General features: G+C 60.0%; 1 protein-coding gene across 1 annotated transcript in view; it reads right to left on the bottom strand.

The window, feature by feature from the left end:
* LOC103802062 (zinc finger protein 572-like) overlaps positions 1–328 on the bottom strand; it is a gene marked incomplete at both ends in the record, with an annotated part of 1103 nt that extends 775 nt beyond the window's left edge. The window contains one exon of the mRNA XM_009074504.1: positions 256–328. Within this exon, the coding sequence (XP_009072752.1) occupies positions 256–328 (73 nt within the window). The remainder of the gene's footprint in view (positions 1–255) is intronic.
* Between the last annotated feature and the right edge of the window lie 94 nt (positions 329–422).

The raw sequence follows: 422 nt of genomic DNA, 5'->3' as shown, positions 1-422 counted from the left end.
TTGTGGGGTCTGTCGGCGCCGCGGCGCCGCGGGGAGAAGGACGAAGCCAAACTCAAGGATTTGCCGCAGTCGTGGCATCGCCCGTGGCCCAACAGTCCTCGCCCTGGGAATTTTTTGAAGCCTCTGGGGCCGGATTTGGTTTGTCGTTTTCCGGAAGTTTTCCGGGTTTGGGGTTCTGGTTTTTGGGGGTTCTGGTTGGGTTTGGGCCCTTCAGGGTCTGGGGGAGATGTTGGTTTGGGTTTCCCAACTGGAGACGGTTCCGGGTTCACCTTGTCCAGGTCTCCCGGGGTCGGATCCTCCTCTTCGGCGTCGCTCAGCAAAGTGTCGTCTACGGGATGGGAACGGGGAGGAGGGTTCACCAGTAGCACCAGTAACACCAGTAACACCAGCAGCAGCACCAGCAGGATCAGCAGCACCACCAG

This window comes from Acanthisitta chloris, unplaced genomic scaffold, assembly GCF_000695815.1.
Source record: "Acanthisitta chloris isolate BGI_N310 unplaced genomic scaffold, ASM69581v1 scaffold21365, whole genome shotgun sequence".
Taxonomy (NCBI): Eukaryota; Metazoa; Chordata; class Aves; order Passeriformes; family Acanthisittidae; genus Acanthisitta; species Acanthisitta chloris.
Note: the sequence above shows the minus strand (reverse complement) of the source record. Positions and strands in the feature narration are given on the sequence as shown.